The following is a 17894-nucleotide window of genomic DNA, read 5'->3' on the forward strand; positions in this document are numbered from 1 at the left end:
TAATGAATGTGTATTAGACTCTCTGACTTGCCCCCATGACTTAACCTTGTAGAATGTTAAGATGGTTTTCCAGGTCAGCCAGGCTCAAAGGGTACTCTCCGGACCATCCTTTGTTTATGCATCAATACATCAGCGGCTAAGCTTTACCCAATTGTTTACCGTACTCTCAGCCTCCCAGGCTCAAACGGATTTCTCAATGTTTATATTGAGTGCCAGAATTGCGAGGAAAACGGGAGTTTATGTTGTCTGGGGTGCTTCGTCCAACACGGCTCCAAACAATGGCGTCCTTATTGGCAGCCACAAATGAAATGTATCCCGTCCAGACGCACTCGTACACAACTCCTATTGTCTTTTTGAGAGTGAACTGATTTGTATTTGAGTGACTTCCTTTCAGCGCGTGCTGAGGCCGTTTGTTCTGGACAACTTACAGGCCAGTGAGGCCAGAGAGAAGGGCAGAGACAGGGCATTGACCTGTTGAGGGGTGTGCTCCATTCTTTCACAAGGCACAAGGTGAACTTTTACGTTCAGTCTTAAAGGATCCGTCTGTTTTATTCAATTTTCGCCTAAAATGACATACCCAAATCTAACTACCTGTAGCTCAGGACCTGAAGCAAGGGCATGCATATTCTTGATACCATTTGAAAGGAAACACTTTGAAGGTTGTGGAAATGTTAAATGAATGTAGGGGAATATAACACATTAGATCTGGTAAGAGATAATACAAAGAATAAAATATGTGTTTTTTTGTAGTACTATCATCTTTGAAATGCAAGAGAAAGGCCATAATGTATTATTCCAGCCCAGGCGCAGTTTAGATTTTGGCCACTAGATGGCAGCAGTGAATGTGCAAAGTTTTAGGCTGATCCAATGAACCATTGCATTTCTGCTCAAAATGTTGTATCAAGACTGCCCAACTGTGCCTAATTGGTTTATTAATACATTTTCAAGTTCATAACTGTGCACTCTCCTCAAACAATTGCATGTTATTCTTTCACTGTAATAGCTACTGTAAATTGGACAGCGCAGTTAGTTTAACAAGAATTTAAGCTTTCTGGCAATATCAGTCCTGGTAAATGTTCTTGTTACTTACAATCTCATGCTAATCACATTAGCCTACGTTAGCTCAACTGTCCCGCGGGGGACCCACCAATCCTGTGGAGGTTCGTGGACATTTTCTTTTGGAGAAGTATGTGTAGGGAGCCTGTTAGGATTAATTTCTAACTCTATGGCAACACCTATCCTACAATATCCGTCATTGAATATTGCCATCAATGCTCGTCATAATAGGTAGGCTTGCATAACACAATAATGTAATGCATAACACATAACATTTCGTACTGCATCTCTTTCGTGAATAAACTGTCTACATTCCTAATAAATCATCAGTTGGGATGATTGCCAGAAGCTCATGATATTGGCTGAGCCTGGGTCATAATGTGACAGGTAGCCTACTGTAGCACTGTAGCACCTAATTGGAAATTCAAGGGGAATCCCATCTATGTTTTTTCTTCCATTACGCGGATGTATACTATTTTAATGGAAACGCGCGGAAAAGACAGAGTGGCATGACAAGACTGTAAGATAAAACTTAGGAACTTGATTCTAACAGCAGCTCTGGAGACTTCAGTCGCACAGTTGTCAATGCCTTTGCGCGATGCCAACGCGGCTGCTGCGAGTGACAGCGATAGGCGAGGAGTCAAGAAACCAGCCCACAGAAAATAAAGGGTGGAAGCTTTATGAAACTTTCCGCAGCGCACTGAGCGCAGCAGTCTCTCACCTGACGAGACGACCTTATCTTGGTTTTGACTAGCTCAAGGATTTCACTTTTATTTGTATTTTTGGTGCATGTTTTTAATAAGCGACTAATCATGAATCATGTAAGTAGATTAATCTGTTGTGTGTTTCTCAGATTGTTATTGGATATTCATTTTGATTTTGTCACGAATGGACTGACACTGATGACATTGACAAATGGCATTAACCTACAAACAGTAATGTCTAGGGAAATGTGATACATTTAGACGTTGTTATTGTATGAATTCGTTTTCAGTGTTGTTGTGTATGATGAAACATAAAGTGCTATATTTTGGGGGGTCTTTAATTGAAAGGTATTTGCAGAGATCATCTCCGATTTTTAGCATTTGTGTTATATTTTTGTGGCAGTAGGCTATGACCAACTCTGGTCTGGGATTAGCTACAGATTGTAATACTAGACAATTGAACAATGATTACACATTATCTGGTGTTACAATCTGTAGCTAGTTGAGGGATGTGACTCATTCCTGAATCTGTAGAAAATGCTAGAGTTTCTAAAGAGAGTCAAGTTCAGGGTTCTGCGTTAGAGATGAACCTGATCAGTTAATAAATCATATTCATTCTGAGACAACTCAGGCCAAACCTTTGTCGAATAAATATGATTTATTAACTCTCTTTATAAACTCAAGCATTTTCAAGAGATTCATGATGTATTCCTCTGTACTCTTAGGAGAACTGAACTCTAAATGAGCTGACTGTGACCCAAAATCCCAAAACTTCCTGAAAAAGAAACCCCCCCCCTTAGATCTACCCCCTCCCCCCCTTTAGCTCTGCTCACAGCCAGCGCTGTGTCAGTTAACAATTTACTGCCCTAAATATGTTGAAATAAGAGAAGTGTCATGGTAAAAAAACACAATCTTTGCAGAAGTCTTGTAGGGCACGCATAGCCATTGTGTTAACTGTTGCAGCTACTGAGCAATGCTGATATGATAGTGAACTGCTTTGCTTCATCCTTTAATATGATCCTGATGATTGGCAAGGTATTAGAGCTCATTGTTCAAAGCCAACACTGTGATTGGAAGCCTTGATTGAGATGAAATCTGGCCAATCAAGGACGTTGAAGGGCAAAATCACGTTGAAACATTTGACCTCATAGATGAGGAAATAATTGAGGAAAAAAAGCAGCCTTTCCAAAGTAATCGTACTTACTCATACAGGTATTTCCTATGCTGCTAATATGTTTTCTTGGATTCACCTACCCATGTCACCAGTCTCCATAACACTGTCACTCTCAGAACAGCTTCTGTCCTCAAGGAAAGTTACACAAGACCGTATGTTTTTGGGGCCCTTCCAACAATATTGGGCCTGTCCTCTAACCACTGCCATCAGCGAGTGGCCTTAGGCCAGATGGAGCCGCAACGGAGCCCCTCATATCTGACACATCTTGACGGCAGGCCTGGCCTCTCTGCAGTAGCCTGATGCCCGCTCTCTCCCTTCTGAAGAGACAAGATGTCTGCAGAGAGGGGACTTTGGACCAAGTGAAGTCTTTAATTACACACTATTGTGTTCAGTTCAACAGTTCAAACTTATTCTAGGCCTTTTTCTAAGTCTCTAAAATGTTAAATAGCTGGAGGTCAAGCCTGAATGTAGGCCTATTCAAGACATGAGATTAAATAGTGTTATTTGTTGATATGGCTAAAAAACAACACATTGGCATCATACATATCCAGCCAATCCAGAAGGACATGATGTACAAGCTTTTTAAGTGTATCTGTGTCAAGAGAGATGAGACCCACGATAGTGTGTGTTAACGAAACAGAGATGTCTGGCCTGGCTGGTGAGTTGTGCTGTTGGCCTGTTGGGGAGGTGGAGAGGAGGGGACCAATGGGGACCTGTCCCTTTTGTCTGCTACTTGGTCCTGGACGAGACAGGAAGTGGAGTTAGTCTGGGAAAGTGGTCCCCGTATCTCCCCCAGTGATCTAACCGCTGCTTTCATAATGGCAGCTCTGATTAGGTTATAATTAGAGCAGGAATTGCAGTGTGGCTTTAGTAGCTGAGTAGATGAGGAGGTGTGGGAGAGCAGGGGGTAACCAACAGGGAGGGCTGTCCACGGGACCACTTGTTACAGCCGCTCTCATAAGCTTATCAGACATCCGTGTCGCTCGTGTCACCAACTGTCTGCAATGCCACATGCTTACGTAACTCGGGTTGTCAACATCACGTTTCACGTTGATATCTGTGAATTGAGAAAGCCATTGTTCATGAGGCTTTGTGTTGACTACTAAAGGTCAAGGATAGGCCTATCGTTTTCTTTGCAGAACTATTCGCTATCTTTTTTGTTTCCTTGTTGTCCTGCCGCTAGTTGCACTTGCTTCTTGTTGTTTGCTCATATGCGTTTTCTGCAAGTCATGACATGGAACCAAATGGACAAGATCTAACTTCATTAGTAAGGGTGTGTAATAACACATTTATAACCAGATTCATGTACAGGCCTATTCGGTCACATCTACTGGACTCATATAGCCATTGTATAGGCTAAGTTCATGTTGTGTAAACAAAAATGAAAGGGTTCACTGTTATATAATATCCCTTGCCACAAACCAGTCATCAGTTGTACGTTTCAGTCGTAGCAGTTTCCTTTGCCCCATGGTTACTTCCCCTCTCTAGACAGGTGGGTCTTTTTCCAAGCCGGCGACCTGGTCTAAATAAGTTGAGCTGTGTATAAAGCTCCTATACAATATCACAATATTCTCAGTGTGGTTTATCTGAAGGTTGGCTCTCTGATTGTCCATGGAAACCTTGAATGCCCAGCTACCCACATGGAAAAAGCATCCAGAAGCACTGTCATTCTAAAACACTTAGGGAAGCTACAAAACAATAGGTCTTCTTTAGGAATTTAAAATGCCCTGACCATAATAATTTGTGTAAAGCCATTCACGTTATTGTGAAACATCATAAATCAAGTAATTTTTTAAATCTAATATGGAATGTGTTTTAGAATATGCTATATCCAAGCGTATCATTCATAATGTTTGACTTAGTTTATAGTTTAACCAAAATTCATTAAGGAATTTTTATTAATTAGAACAAAATCAATACTTTTTATGTTTGTATCAGGTATCAGTAGGAGTAGGAAGGAGAACATTGTAAACTGGTGAGCAGAGGTCTCTTGAGTTTTCAAGTGATCAATTCAGGACTTTCCACTCAAATGTTCTCAGAGGTCACTTTCAATTTCCCCAAAATAAGGGCACGGAAATAGCGGTCTCCTTCATTTTCCCAAAGCTTGTTGAGCACACACATACACATAAGGAGGAAGTGATTCAGCGTTGTCCCTTCCCCTTGTCACCAGCCGTAAATATCCCAGGGCGCTCGGTGTGGCAGGAAGACCATGAAGAGGGACAAACATGTTTTCTTGAAAAGGGTCAAAGGGCATCAAAGACTGTAGCGCATAAACAAGTAGAACAAGGATCTGAAACCTAATAAAATAGGCCCAGATCCTGGACCTCAGCCACATGACTATGATAGCATAGCACATCTATTCACAACTGTCTTCCCACCCAAACGGAAGCAGGGTTGGGGTTTCCATGGTGATTCCTGTTTGGGTGGTAAGGCAGAAGGTTACCTGTTAATGTTTTATCAGATGACTCTCTCTTTAAAGATGATTAATGATTGCTGATAACCATCCTATATCTGAACTCTCCCATTACCTGACACAAGGGTGGGGCGATAACATTGGGTGAACAGATGACTGTTATCTTAAACTGTATATTTGAGTTACTTTAGTAACTATCCTCGTTAGCTGTATCAGACGAAATCTTATTAGCTAGCCTACTAAAATGAACAAAGAAAGATGTGTGACATGCTGTGCTATCAGTTTCATTCAGGTCCAATTTAATGGAAGCATCTCTTGGAAGAGGTCCCATGTAATCATTCCACATCTCTTCCTCTCTCTCTCTCTCTCTCTCTCTCTCTCTCTCTGTTCCTTAGTTTAAACCCCAAGTTGAAGCATGCCCATCCTCAAGAACCTCCCAGCGCGGCTGAAGGGAGGCAGCAGGGTGAACGGGGAGTTGGAGAACACGCGTGGTGAGCTGATCCTTCGCAAAATGAGCCTGAACCTGAAATCCAGCGCCTTTGAGGAGCCCAGTGACAATGAGAAATGGGCTCAGGCGAACTCACTCCTGGACGGGGGCGCGCCACGAGACCGTAATCCCTTCGAGGACGAGGAGGATGAGAACGAAGCGAACGAGGAGAGACGTGGCGGGAAGAGTTCGTTCAAGGGCACCCTGGAACGCATCCGAGGAGTGTCCCCGCTGAAGACTCTGGGCAAGCTGGGCAAGGGGCTCCGTATGTCAGGCCGCAGTAAGGGCACTGCCACCCCTTCCCCTCAGGGGTCCGTTGCAAGCACCCCCACCTCAGAGAAGAAGAAGAAGGGCCGACGGAGCTCAGAGGGAAGCTTACTTAGGTACGAGAGGTGTAGAGAAAAGCTGTTGAGGTGTGGTTTAGTAGAGGATGTTGAGCTCAGCCCACATCTCCTATAACATAACCCCTTAACCCTTAACTTCACCTCTTCTCTGCACAGATTTGCAGGGAAGTGCAGGGAGAGCCTTCGCAAGGAAAGCCTGACCAACGGGGAGCTGTGCTCAGAGAGCGAAGGGGGTGACTCTTCCAGCCGCCGGCTCTCCTTCATGAAGATGGTGGGCCTGGGTAAGCTGAAGAGGGAGTCCATGGCCGACCACTCGTCTCATGAAGAGGAAGTGGTGGAAGAGGAGGTGGTGGAGGAGGTGAAGCCAAGGGAGCCCCTCTCAGGTAAGGACAGCCCTCAGTGGAGCTCTGGGTTACTAAGGGTTAGCCAGTATGCACTGGGATCCACTCTGAATGATTCCAACAGGGGTCTTATGATGAATTTCAATGACTGTTGATTGGTAACTGAACCAGTAAGGTTATGCTATCTCCCCATTACATTTGAAGAGATAAGATACTGCTCAAATTAATGGAGATCATGGATGATAATAACCCAAACAGTTAGTTGATGGTTATGGCCAAGGTTTACTTCAGTTCAGCTGAGCATTCCATGTTTCACAGGTCTATCATATAACAGTGTCAGCCTCCCTTCCAGCAAACAATCATTCCCGCTATATTCTCTGCAGTATGTTTCTATTTTCACAACAGAGATGATGTTATGAATGTCTCAATGTCTGGGCTATTTTTGGACACTTTGGAAACAATGGGAGAAAGATGTCGCTGGGATAGAGGAGACCAGGCACCACTGGGCCACTGCTGACAGATGCGGTCCTTCCCATGCAGGAGGACCAACCAAAGGGTTTCCCACAGAAATATTTGATGTAAGATGGGGCTGTGGGGCTTTATTCACTATTACACTGGACTTCCTCTCCATGAAATATGTGCTGCTCCGTCCCCAACCTTTGTTCATTAAATTGCATCTCCAGGATGAAAGACTACAGTTAACACAATTGCTGGAAAATGTACTCCATTCTGCTTGGAATAACCACTGCTGGAAAATGACTTTTTTATTGAATCCTTATTATACACTAATCATTTTCTAACGATAGGTCTTTTAAATCTTTATAAAGCATAGAACTTGATTCCTTGAGTCTGAATTAAATAATCCAGAGCTTAACGTTCGGGATAGCGTGAGGGCACTCAGTAACGGTATTCCACCATGTCAGCATGGCTAGAGATCAGCTTTCATGTTTAATACCAACAGGATGTGCCTGTCTCTCTGTGTGAAGAGTAAAGGTAAGGCTAAAGGTGGTATCAACAGCCCCATTTAAAAAAAAAAAAATGTTTTTATAAAGAATGCACAAGTCTATTTAACCAGCTTCACCAACAGCACATAGAAACTGCTGAGAGCTCAGGATCAGACATGTTCGCTCTTTGTCCTGGCCTTTCACTAAGCAAGCAGTCCAAATACCATCGTATCACGCTCAAAATATCACTGAGATGTGTGGTTGGCTTCATGGCTCCATTGATGTGACCCAGAGGACACGTCACACATTCTGAGTCTTTATATAGATGCTGCTTCTCCATGTTCATGCCATTTTACCTGCACCACTGGGCCCCATGACATATCTGAGACTAGTGAAGCAGGACAGAATGGCCTTATCGCCTTTAGAAATTCAGCCATACGGGCTGTCATATCAAAGCTTTACACCATTACAACTCGCCCCGGGGATCCATGCATGAGTGCTGTACGAAGAGAGTGATGCAAGAGGGATCCACAGAGGAGGAATGGGATGCGTGCTCCACTCTGTGTGTTTCAACCATGTGTGTTATTTCTTGGATGAACCCCCCCCCCCTCCCTCCAGCTGACCCACAGCGAAGAGGCGTTATATTTGTTTATTTGACCGTGTTTGTTAGGGGGAAACATGGCTCTTTCTGGCATTGTTCTCTCAGCTGTCAGCACAAACTGTTGTGCAGCAGAACAGTGACAGTGGTTGTTAGCCCGCTTAAATCAAAAAGACATGACCAGTAGGGAACTCTTGTTTCTTTCAGTCATAGCTTGTTAGATTCATTTCCTCATTCTACAAAACTGAAACTTCTACTTTAAAGGTCTTTTCAGGGTTATGTTGAAGCTGGTAAATATTTATTAACACCATCATTGTCTTATAAAGAAAGGTTGCTGGATCGAATCCCTGAGCTGATAAGGTAAAAATCTGTCGTTCTGCCCCTGAACATGTGAGGTTGTTGGTGAATGGGAAAATGCGGAGTCAGGCGCAGGACACAGATATGAGTAATAATCCGAATTTACTCAAAATATAAGAAATGAGGGCCTCCCGGGTGGCGCAGTGGTCTAGGGCACTGCATCGCAGTGCTAGCTGCGCCACCAGAGTCTCTGGGTTTGCGCCCAGGCTCTGTCGACCGGGAGGTCCGTGGGGCGACGCACAATTGGCCTAGCGTCGTCCGGGTTAGGGAGGGTTTGGCCGGTAGGGATATCCTTGTCTCATCGCACTCCAGCGACTCCTGTGGCGGGCTGGGCGCAGTGCGCGCTAACCGAGGGGGCCAGTTGCACGGTGTTTCCTCCGACACATTGGTGCAGCTGGCTTCCGGGTTGGAGGCGCGCTGTGTTAAGAAGCAGTGCGGCTTGGTTGGGTTGTGCTTCGGAGGACGCATGCCTTTCGACCTTCGTCTCTCCCGAGCCCGTACGGGAGTTGTAGCGATGAGACAAGATAGTAATTACTAGCGATTGGATACCACGAAAATTGTGGAGAAAAGGGGGTAAAATTAAATTTAAAATAAATAAATAAATATATATATATATATATATATATATATATATATATATATATAAGAAATGTTCCAAGGAAAAACACAATTTACCAGAGCACAACTGAACGAACCCACATGACAAACAATAACACACAAAACAGAGAGGGAAGCCAGAGGGTTAAATAAGGAACATTAATTAATAGAATGGAAACCAGGTGTGTATGAATAAGACAAAACAAAACGAAAATGAAACATGGATCGGTGGTGACTAGAAAGCCGGAGACGTCGACCGCCGAACGCCACCCGAACAAGGAGAGGGACCAACTTCGGCAGAAGTCGTGCCAGAACAAGACAGTTAACCCAATGATTTTCTTCTTAACTGACTTGCCTAGTTAAATAAAACAATTAAGACAAGATGGTTTAATAGCAGTAGCAGTAACATTCTCACCAGGCCATTCCTCTGTAAAGAGTTGGGCCCTCCAACATGGAACAAGCCTTTGTTCCTTGAGGCTGTTTGTTTCTAGACTGGTCCTTAAAAAAAGAGTCAGGAGCTAAGGAAAACAGAACGGACAGTGTATGTTTGCGGACATCAGTACTGTGGCATTCATTCCAGAAAGAAAACAGTCTGTGCTCGGCTAAGTAGACTGTGTGGCTGTGCTCAAGTGTCAGGAAATACCTCAGTAATGGAGAGTGAGTGACTATTCAGACTATTTGCCAACTGTTTCAGACATATTGAAAGCTACATTTGAATGATCCCACAATCAAAGATGCAGCGTGTTGGTGCTAAATAATTCAAGACAGAATATAGAAAAGAGAATGCAGTCATGATAGGTATTGAAACTAAGGCAACACATATTCATATGTGAAACCACAGCACGTCTTGCAACCCATCTGTACCTTGAAAGTAAAGCAGTTACATATGTATAGTGTGAAAGGGCACAAAGCTACAGCAACCTCAACACTGCTCCCTGTACCTCCGCATGGGATTTCCCCTTCAGTGTTCTTCCAATCAGATAAGTGTGGCAACCAACCTGGCCTCAGGTATTCAGAAAGCTAGGGTCAGATTGCAACAAATTCTGACCAAGCCCCCAGCCCTCAGCCTCCTGTTCCAACCCACTTTCCCCATCATCATCAGCCCTCTCTGGTTACCCAGCTAACATGGTCGTCGTAATCCACGTGTGTCATACCCCTCTGATTGGCTGGGTGCGTCCACATTGGGTTGAGTTCACCGAGGTCCAGACGGCATCAGAGAGCACCTTGATAACAGGGCCATATAGGAGGTGCAGGCCACAGCCTAGTGAATGATTTCCAGGCCTTGCCAAATGACAACCCCAAGGCCCCTGAACCATAAAACCGCAACTAGCACTGGCTCATGTCCTGCAGTAACTGCTGTAAAAACTGTGTCCAGGTCAGGATCCTAGCAACAAATGGCTATATTAGCCATGATGAAATGCATGCTGCTTCCTCTCATATTCAATATATGACCTTGAAGCACACCAGCTGTAACACAGTCAGTTTCAAGTTTCCGTGTGCCAAAAGTAACACGTGTTTTCATACCTCACTATGGCAGCAAATAGAAAAACAGTATAACGAGCAATCAGTTGGTAAAAAAAAACTGGGCAGAGCTGCCTTTTCTGCCGGAGTGACAACCCAGGCAGTGTACTTTTCCTATGATCCGATTAGTGTTTGTTTTGTCAGTGTCAGTTGAATGTCCAGAGCAATGAGGAGAAAGGGGAATTTGAGTACAGTGCACTATTGACTCCCAGGATGAGTTAATGTGATCAGTCCCAGCCCTGCCGGGGCGTGTGCTGACGGGAGGGAGTGGCTGGGGAGGAGGCCTCTTTGTTTCTGGGCCACCGCTCACTTCACATGGACGCCATGTCACTCTCCATCCAGAGGGACAACCGAGGCCTGGAGGGCTTGCCTGGGACCAAAGGCTTTCTCAGGACATGGCCAGGTCAGGGCCAGGTTTGCTTTGTTGTGGCTGAGCTTAGGATTGTGGAGAAAGGGATGGAAGGAGAGGATAGGAAGGAAAGGGGGGAACAGATTTGACCCAGCTGTGCCTGCAGGAATATGGGGGATTTTGGTGGAGCTGTGGGAAAATTGTTGGATGCTCCTATGCTTATTTGATTTTTTGCTTTTGGATCGCACGCGCTTAGATGTGAAGGCGGGCAGGCTGCCTCTAGCTTGGTCCCATGTCTGTTTGGCATTGACAACAACCATAGCAGTTGGCTTTACGACAGCACAAACAGATCTGAGACCAGGCTAGGCTGCTTCTGTCTAGATAAAGGCTGAATGGGTACCAGAGAATGGGAGGTGAGGTTCTAGAGCTCAGGTGTCCACATACAGTACCCATAGAAAGCCTTCAGGGGACTGAGGAGGTGGTGGGCGTAGATGGGGGTCTTCGATCTTAGACATACAGTTTAAGGGGAACATATGATGCTGCTTTGAATTCACTGCAGAGAGAACTGTGGTTTTTCCATCCAGGAAGGAGGCTCATATTTGACTTTGTGTTTGACACCCCCGGACAATATAACCCTCTGTGCTGCTAGGCTCTGAGCAGCATGACTGGAGAGCGTCTCGATGGCAGTTCTGCAGGTGCGTTGATACCCTGCATAATTTGAAAAGAGAGTACACTACATATCTTGCTTAGTCAGTGCTTTTATTTGAGTGAAGAATTTATTTTACTCCCTTTGGGAATACAAAAGCCCAACATTTCTCCTTAAATTCCTCAAGGTAAAGTTACATAATATGTAAGCCTCCATAGATCCCATAGGCGGCCCTCGTAACATTATACCTTTTGTGGTTTTCACTGAGGAAGGGTGGTGCCACTGCTATACATTAGCTGGGTTTGTTGCGTCTCACAGGCTTAGAGGGCAAGTGCCTTGGAACAAAATACCCTGTTCTGTGTAGCTTAGCTAAGCATCTGTGGAACTACCCATTCCAGGCCAATCCGTGCTTTTAATGACTCCTGGATAGGCCGTCAAATCTCTGTGCAGAGCCCTCAAACATCTGGCAATCCAGTTCTGGTGCGTTTTAGGGTCTCAAAAAATTCCCCCATCTCTACTAAACATGAGGGCCACTGACCTCTCACCTTAACGTGGTGATTGGGCGCAGGCTGAGCCACGGCGGACTAATCGCCCCAGTGGGTGACACAGTTACACCCTCTGTGACACGTCACCACCAGCTACATCATGTGACAGGTAACGCCCAGGCTGAGGGCTCTGTCTGGGAGGAGACACCCATCATGTGGAAGACGTGGTGTCCTCCTAAAGGGAGGAAGAACAGTCATTTTCCACCACCCACTCACTTTAAGGGAGATGTGCCTGGCTGCATTGTGTTTTATATTTAGATGTCCTTCCGCTGCGTTGGCAGGCAACTTTGGCCATAATGGAGTGTTGTTGGGGGGAGGGGTATCGGCGGAGCCATGGCATCGCTGGGCGCTACTTCTCTTCCTCAAGCGGGACAGGGAAGGATGAGCAAGGCGGCAGGCCGGAAGCGGAGCGCCCCCGCATCCTCTAAACGGGCAACTCAGCACTGCAAAGGGTCCTGGAAGCCACGCGGTGCCCCGAACAGAGAGAGAGGGATGGTTATTTACACATCTGTGACTTCGTAGGCCTATAAGAGATGTGCTTCGTAGGCCTATAAGAGAGAGTCCCCAAAGTGGTGTCATGTCACCGCCCCAGCCCCACACCTCTCTGCCCCTTTTCCTGGGGTCGTTGTGTTCAGTTACCACACCACTGGACTGGAGGAGTAGGAAATTACATCATATCCTGCCATGCTGCTGGGCTATACAGGACAACAGCATGTGAATTGCTATCCGGCTGCCCAGAGCCACAAATGAGCTATGCAAGCAGATCGGGAGCCTCATTGAGTTTGACACCTGATGCTGAGACACACAGCAGCCCAATCATTAGCAGATAGAAAGAGACATGGCTGACTCCTCCTGGTTCTCATCCAACAGTTTTCTTCTCCTCCAAGTGCTATGCTCCAGTCACCTCACTTGGGCTGGCCGGTATGCTGAGACAAGCATCTCCAAACACTCTAGGACACAGTGATTCACTACTCTAACCCCTCTAATCACATTGTGTAATGACTGTAAATACCAGACCTACCCCCTTGCACTTATCACACAGAATGTGTAAACAACTCTTTGAGTTTTCTTTTGAGTAAACTATTGTAACACAATAGCATTCCATGTACAGTTGAAGTCAGAAGTTTGCATACACTTAGGTTGGAGTCATTAAAACTCGTTTTTCAACCACTCCACAAATTTCTTGTTAACAAACTATAGTTTGGAAAGTTGGTTAGGACATCTACTTTGTGCATAACACAAGTATTTTTTCCCAGCAATTGTTTCAGACAGATTATTTCACTTATAATTCACTGTATCACAAATCCAGTGGGTCAGAAGTTTACATACACTAAGTTGACTGTGCCTTTAAACAGCTTGGAAAATTCCAGAAAATGATGTCATGCTTTAGAAGCTTCTGATAGGCTAATTGACATAATTGGAGTCAATTGGAGGTGTACCTGTGGATGTATTTCAAGGCCTACCTTCAAACTCAGTGCCTCTTTGATTGACATCATGGGAAAATCAAAAATAAATCAACCAAGACCTCAGAAAAAGAATTGTAGACCTCCACAAGTCTGGTTCATCCTTGGGAGCAATTTCCAAATGCCTGAAAGTACCACATTCATCTGTACAAACAATAGTATGAAAGTATAAGCACCATGGGACCACGCAGCCGTCCTACCGCTCAGGAAGGAGACACATTTTGTCTTATAGAGATGAATGTACTTTGGTGCGAAAAGTGCAAATCAATCCCAGAACAACAGCAAAGGACCTTGTGAAGATGCTGGAGGAAACAGGTACAAAAGTATCTATATCCACAGTAAAACGAGTCCTATATCGACATAACCTGAAAGGCCGCTCAGCAAGGAAGAAGCCACTGCTCCAAAACCGCCATAAAAAAGCCAGACTACAGTTTGCAACTGCACATGGGGACAAAGATCGTACTTTTTGGAGAAATGTCCTCTGGTCTGATTAAACAAAAACAGAACTGTTTGGCCATAATGACCATCATTATGTTTGGAGGAAAAAGGGGGGAGGCTTGCAAGCCGAAGAACACCATTCCAACCGTGAAGCACGGGGGTGGCAGCATCATGTTGTGGGGGTGCTTTGCTGCAGGAGGGACTGGTGCACTTCACAAAATAGATGGCATCATGAGGCAGGACAATTATGAGGATATATTGAAGCAACATCTCAAGACATCAGTTGGAAGTTAAAGCTTGGTCGCAAATGGGTCTTCCAAATGGACAATGATCCAAAGCATACTTACAAAGTTGTGGCAAAATGGCTTAAGGACAACAAAGTCAAAGTATTGGAGTGGCCATCACAAAGTCCTGACCTCAATCCTATAGAACATTTGTGGGCAGAACTGAAAAAGCGTGTGCGAGCAAGGAGGCCTACAAACCTGACTCAGTTACACCAGCTCTGTCAGGAGGAATGGGCTAAAATTCACCAAACTTATTGTGGGAAACTTGTGGAAGGATACCCGAAACGTTTGACCCAAGTTAAACAATTTAAAGGCAATGCTACCAAATACTAATTGAGTGTATGTAAAATTCTGACCCATTGGGAATGTGATGAAAGAAATAAAAGCTCAAAGAAATCCTTCTAGGCTATTATTCTGACATTTCACATTTTTGAAATAAAGTGATGATCCTAACTGACCTAAGACATGGGAATTTTTACTCGGATTAAATGTCAGGAATTGTGAAAAACTGAGTTTAAATGTATTTGGCTAAGGAGTATGTAAACTTCCGACTTCAACTGTATGTTTCACAAGCAAGCATTCAATAGTTTTTTTCTCAAACTGTAGTTAGTTGCTTTGAATGGAAGGGTTGGCTTTATAAAGGTGTAGTTGTCCCGTACTCTGATAGCTTGGACCCACAACTAGTTCTCTGTAAGTCATAAAACGGTTTGGTTTATTGGTGCGGTAAAACATGGTAATATATACCTTGACGTGTTCCTTGCTGTATAGAGCTTAGAAGCTTTAAATATGTCTGTATTGAAATATACATAATGCTAGCTTTATTGCTTTGTAGGTATGATTGGAAAGCTTCCTCCATCCACCTGTTTCAGGTACTGGGAAAACTTTCAGGTACTGGGAACACTCTGTCGATGGCTGATCTTTGGATTGGTCAGTTAATAAGCAACTTAGAATGTGAGACCGTTCCTCATTTGTCCTAATGTCCTCTTGAACTTCTGCTATGCTTTTGTTACCCGCCGGGTCCCACCATAGGCTCCCGAGTGGCGCAGCGGTCTAAGGCACTGCATCTCAGTGCTAGAGGTGACACTACAGACACCCTGGTTTGAATCCAGGCTGTATCACAACCGGCCGTGTTTGGAAGTGCCATAGGGTGGCGCACAATTGGCCCAGAATCGTCTGTATTTGGCCGGTGTAGGCCGTCATTGTAAATAAGTATTTGTTCTTACCTGACTTGCCTAGTTAAATAAAGGTTAAATAAAAAAAATGCAGAGAGTGGCACTTTTGCCAGCCAACTCCCATAACCACCAATAAGTTAATCAACATGGGTACTTTGCCATCAGATAAAAACTGACTGAACTTTGGTCTAAAATGTTATCGCAGTATACAGTTCATGGGACCCAGACAAGAAGAGCATTTCAAAGCTCTCTGCTCTAGAAAAGCATCAGTACCTGTAAAAGGATGGCACTTAAGACTGTTTATTGGAATGAACTATGTAAATAAGCCACAGTGTTTTGCACAATATCCCTAAAAATGGGTCTTTTCCATTTCACAATTGCATTCAGTGAGTGAGGTCAAGTGAAAAGGACTCAAGGAGCCTTATAGTATATAAGCCAATTACATTAGGGCGGCAAAACCACAGATTGAATCAAAGCCATAAAGTAGGGCTTGGTCTCAGGGGCGTCATGCACCCATTGTTTTAGAGAAGTATGTGACGAAAGCTTTTTCCTGCAATCTACAGCCATAATCACTACGTAAAAATAGTATATTTTTCTGCATTAGTTATCTAAGCATACCTCTTTGCCCGTTACATTTTCATTTTAATGAGTGTTTTATTCTGACTCCTGTAAATCACACATCTTAATATACTGCACGAACATGCCTAGGATATTACATCGAAGTTACAACACAGTACATGGGATCATAACACACATCATCAATACAGGCACATATTATCTCATCCTAATGAATACACAAACATCAAGATATTATCATAAGGTGCCAGATTACATTTAAACCAAGCATTTTTATATCTAAGCATACCTTTTGAGCTGTCTGTACACTTCCTCACTTCCCTCACTTCCCTCATCAACTCATCCCTTGTAACGGCTGTCCTCCTCTTCTTCATCCGAAGAGGAGCAGGGATTGAACCAAGGCGCAGCGAAGTTTGAACACATAATGAATTTAATGACAAGACGTAAAACGAACACGAACTACACTTGAAATGATACAAAATAACAAACGACGTAGACTGACCTAAACATGAGAACTTACATAAACACGAAGAACGCACGAATAGGAAAACAGACTACATAAACCGAACAAACCGTATACAGTTCCGTATGGTGCAGACATAACACAAACACGGAAGACAATCACCCACAACGAACACTGTGACAACGCCTACCTAAATATGACTCTTAATTAGAGGAACGCCAAACACCTGCCTCTAATTAAGAGCCATACCAGGCAACCCAAAACCAACACAGAAACAGAAAACATAGAATGCCCACCCAACCTCACGTCCTGACCAACTAACACACATAACAACTAACATAAATAGGTCAGGAACGTGACATTACCCCCCCCATAAGGTGCGAACTCCGGACGCACCAGCACAAAGTCTAGGGGAGGGTCTGGGTGGGCATCTAACCACGGTGGTGGCTCAGGCTCCGGGCGAGGTCCCCACCCCACCATAATCCATCCTAGCTTCCTCCCTCTAAGAATGTCCACCCTCTTTTTACCCCCACAAAATCCTCTTAATAACATCACTGATAAGGACAGCACCGGGACAGAGAGATAGATCAAGAAAGAGGGATAGATAAGAATATAGAGGTAGATCAAGATAGAGAGGGAGATACTGATAGAGGGGCAACTCCGGACTGAAAGGCAGCTCCGGACAGAGAGACAGCTCTGGACTGATGGGCAGTTCTGGGTATCTAGCCGTTTAAGGCTGAAGGGCAGCTCATGGCTGACTGACGAATCTCGACGCTCATGGCTGGCTGACGGCTCTCGACGCTCATGGCAGGCTGACGGCTCTCGACGCTCATGGCAGGCTGACGGCTCTCGACGCTCATGGCAGGCTGACGGCTCTCGACGCTCATGGCAGGCTGACGGCTCTCGACGCTCATGGCAAGCTGACGGCTCTCGACGCTCATGGCAGGCTGACGGCTCTCGACGCTCATGGCGCTCTGACGGCTCTCGACGCTCATGGCGCTCTGACGGCTCTCGACGCTCATGGCTCTCTGACGGCTCTGGCTGCTCATGGCTCTCTGACGGCTCTGGCTGCTCATGGCTCTCTGACGGCTCTGGCTGCTCATGGCTCTCTGACGGCTCTGGCTGCTCATGGCTCTCTGACGGCTCTGGCTGCTCATGGCTCTCTGACGGCTCTGGCTGCTCATGGCTCGCTGGCGGCTCTGGCAGATCCTGTCTGGTTGGCGACTCTGGCAGATCCTGTCTGGTTGGCGGCTCTGGCAGATCCTGTCTGGCGGGCGGCTCTGGCAGATCCTGTCTGGCGGGCGGCTCTAGCGGCTCCTGTCTGGCTGACGGCTCTAGCGGCTCCTGTCTGGCTGACGGCTCTGTAGGCTCATGGCAGACGGGCGGCTTTGCAGGCTCATGGCAGACGGGCGGCTTTGCAGG

At 45.2% G+C, this 17894-nt stretch overlaps 1 protein-coding gene across 2 annotated transcripts in view; it reads left to right on the forward strand.

The window, feature by feature from the left end:
- Positions 1-17894, forward strand: part of LOC129821961 (tumor necrosis factor alpha-induced protein 2-like) — a 47244-nt gene that overhangs the window by 7463 nt on the left and 21887 nt on the right. Inside the window, exons 1-3 of one of the 2 annotated variants that reach the window (XM_055879738.1) lie at positions 1621-1877; positions 5743-6217; positions 6335-6561. In XM_055879738.1, the coding sequence (XP_055735713.1) occupies positions 5763-6217; positions 6335-6561 (682 nt within the window). In that variant the 5' untranslated portion in view covers positions 1621-1877; positions 5743-5762. Of the gene's footprint in view, positions 1-1620; positions 1878-5742; positions 6218-6334; positions 6562-17894 lie in introns of those variants that run through there. The other variant, XM_055879739.1, reaches the window with a different exon arrangement.

The sequence above is a fragment of the Salvelinus fontinalis genome, chromosome 24 (genome assembly GCF_029448725.1).
Source record: "Salvelinus fontinalis isolate EN_2023a chromosome 24, ASM2944872v1, whole genome shotgun sequence".
NCBI classification, from domain to species: Eukaryota; Metazoa; Chordata; class Actinopteri; order Salmoniformes; family Salmonidae; genus Salvelinus; species Salvelinus fontinalis.